This window comes from Syzygium oleosum, unplaced genomic scaffold, assembly GCF_021117445.2.
Source record: "Syzygium oleosum isolate NSW1041296 unplaced genomic scaffold, Sole_v2.1 Sole_v2.46, whole genome shotgun sequence".
Classification (NCBI taxonomy): Eukaryota; Viridiplantae; Streptophyta; class Magnoliopsida; order Myrtales; family Myrtaceae; genus Syzygium; species Syzygium oleosum.
The window spans coordinates 1,388,323-1,390,687 of NW_026607530.1; the positions used below are offsets into that span (position 1 = coordinate 1,388,323).

At 47.5% G+C, this 2,365-nt stretch overlaps 1 protein-coding gene across 1 annotated transcript; it reads right to left on the bottom strand.

The window, feature by feature from the left end:
• Positions 1–1,362: 1,362 nt before the first annotated feature.
• Positions 1,363–2,102, bottom strand: LOC130136586 (protein GLUTAMINE DUMPER 5-like). Its single transcript, XM_056306671.1, has one exon. It carries the CDS (start codon positions 1,975–1,977, stop codon positions 1,402–1,404), a length of 576 nt encoding a protein of 191 aa, XP_056162646.1. The 5' UTR covers positions 1,978–2,102; the 3' UTR covers positions 1,363–1,401.
• Positions 2,103–2,365: the final 263 nt, after the last annotated feature.

The following is a 2,365-nucleotide window of genomic DNA, read 5'->3' on the forward strand; positions in this document are numbered from 1 at the left end:
GTACCGTATGCGTCGGCAGTAGGGAGTCTTATGTTTGCCATGGTCTGCACCAGACCAGACATTGCGCAAGCAGTGGGAGCAGTCAGCAAGTACATGGCAAACCCGGGTCGAGATCATTGGACTGTGGTGAAATGGATCCTTCGGTACTTGAAGGGTACCTCTGATATGGCTATTCATTATAGTAGCCAAAATTTACAGTTGGTTGGATTTGTGGATGCAGATTTTGCGGGAGATCGTGATAGACGAAGATCTACCACTGGGTACTGTTTCTCTTTAGCTAGTGGAGCAATTAGTTGGATGTCTAAGTTACAATCTGTGGTGGCATTATCTACTACAGAGGCTGAATACATCGCAGCAACAGATGCTTGTAAAGAAGGCATTTGGTTGAAGAGATTGCTTGATGAGCTAAGAATCAAACAGAAAGTCATCACTATTCATTGTGATAGTCAGAGTGCATTACATTTGGCCGTTAATCCAATGTTTCACTCTCATACGAAACACATTGATGTCAGGTACCATTTTATTCGTGATGTAGTGGAAGATGGAGTTATCTCTTTGCAGAAAATTCACACCAACGACAACGTATCGAGATGTCTTGACGAAGCCTATTGCGAGAGAGAAGTTTTTATGGTGCGAGAACTTCTCTTGGGCTTGTAGTTATCACTTGATTGGTGATGGTTGGGCAAATCGGAGCTGTGAAGCCTATTCGAGAATAGTCTTCAAGTGGGAGAATGTGACACCTAAAAAATAGGGAGTAACTGTCGATGCCACTCCTCCACTACTTTAGTGCGTACAACCACCCCTCTACTTCTTTGGGAACGTGTGAAGGAGAGAGAGACAGAGAGGGAACAATTAAGAGTTAATGTGCTTTGGATTTTATTCCTCGATTTTTTTCTCTACGTTCTGGGTAAAATAGAACTTGGGGGTCTGGGTTATCTCTTGTAAGGGAATCTTGGGTGTGCAGTATCTCTGTGATTGTGAGAGTTGTACTGAGAAAAGATTCACGGTTGAGAGTGCGACCCACTGTTTGGTGTTTGTCGGGTTGAGGGGTGTGCGTTGTAATTTCTCCTGTTATACAAGTGAGTTCCGTGTGCTTGCCCCGTGGATGTAGACAGACTTATCTGTCGAACCACGTAAATTTGTGATCTCCTCTTTATTTTGCTGCACTTGTTTTGCTTATCACTTCGTGCAACGTACGTACCGATTACGTGAGGTGAATTAGCGCAACAATCTCAATTCCTCTCCAAAAATGATTTACATTTCCCGATTAGCCATGAAAAGGGAAGAAAAGGGGGAAAAAGAAAGAAAGAAAGAAAGAAAGAAAGAAGAAGGCCTCAAAGCCAAAATCGAAACAAAACTTGGTTTTTCTCGCTCTCGCCACACGCAATCACAGACTGCTTGCTAATCCTGTTGCTGGGTTTGATCCTCTGCTGCTTCTCTGTTTTCTTCAGCAGCTGCTGAATTATGACCATGACCAACGTGACCTCCAACGTCATCGTTGTTGATGTCAGTAGTCTCCTTGGTCTTGTCGCAATTCTCTTCCTTCTCCTTCTTCGCATCGAAGCTCTCCCCATCGTCGCCATTGCTCTTGCCTTGGGAATCGCCGATAGAAGGGCCTCTGCTGCACATCGGCGTGGCGAGGTAGGTGGGCTTCTCGTCGCCGGCCATGATCACCACTATCTTCTCATCGTACACCTTCACGGCCTTGTCGTACCCTTCTCCCTCGACCGTCTTTGCTTCGCCCCCGTTCTCTTCGTCTCCCTGGGCGTCGCTCGAACTGCCGGAGATCCTCCAGTAGGAACAGGCCAGGATCAAGAGAGCGAAGCCTATGAGCCCCAGCATCGCCGCCAGGCCTCCGAACAGGTACGGCACAGGGTAGTGCCACGGAGACCGCTGCGATGCCGTCGGCACAACAGGCCGGGTCGTGACCGTCGCCGTCGACAGGGGTGCGTACGTTGTGTCCGCGAGGGTTCTCATCTCTCTTGCGTTCTTCGTCCTTTTTTCCGGTTTAAAGTTTTGATTTTGCAGTGGGTGTGAGGTAGGAGAAGAAGAGGAGGTAAGGAACTTGAACTTGGAGGAATGCAGGGTGCCAACTGTGTGCCCCTGTATATGTAGTGGGGGAGGAGAGAGAGAGAGAGAGAGAGAGAGAGAGAGAGAGAGAGAGAGGCAGTGACAATGTCATGCTGCCAAGTCCGTGCTTATCACGGTCAGAATAATGGAAAAGGTCAAGGTGGTGTGCATACTTTCTGCCTTGCTCTCCAAGGCTTTCAAATTATTCTATCTGAGAGTCAGATGACGCGCATGCATTTGTTGGGACAAAACACTAAAAATATGGGGAAAAAGGAAAACTCCGCGAGACTTGCGA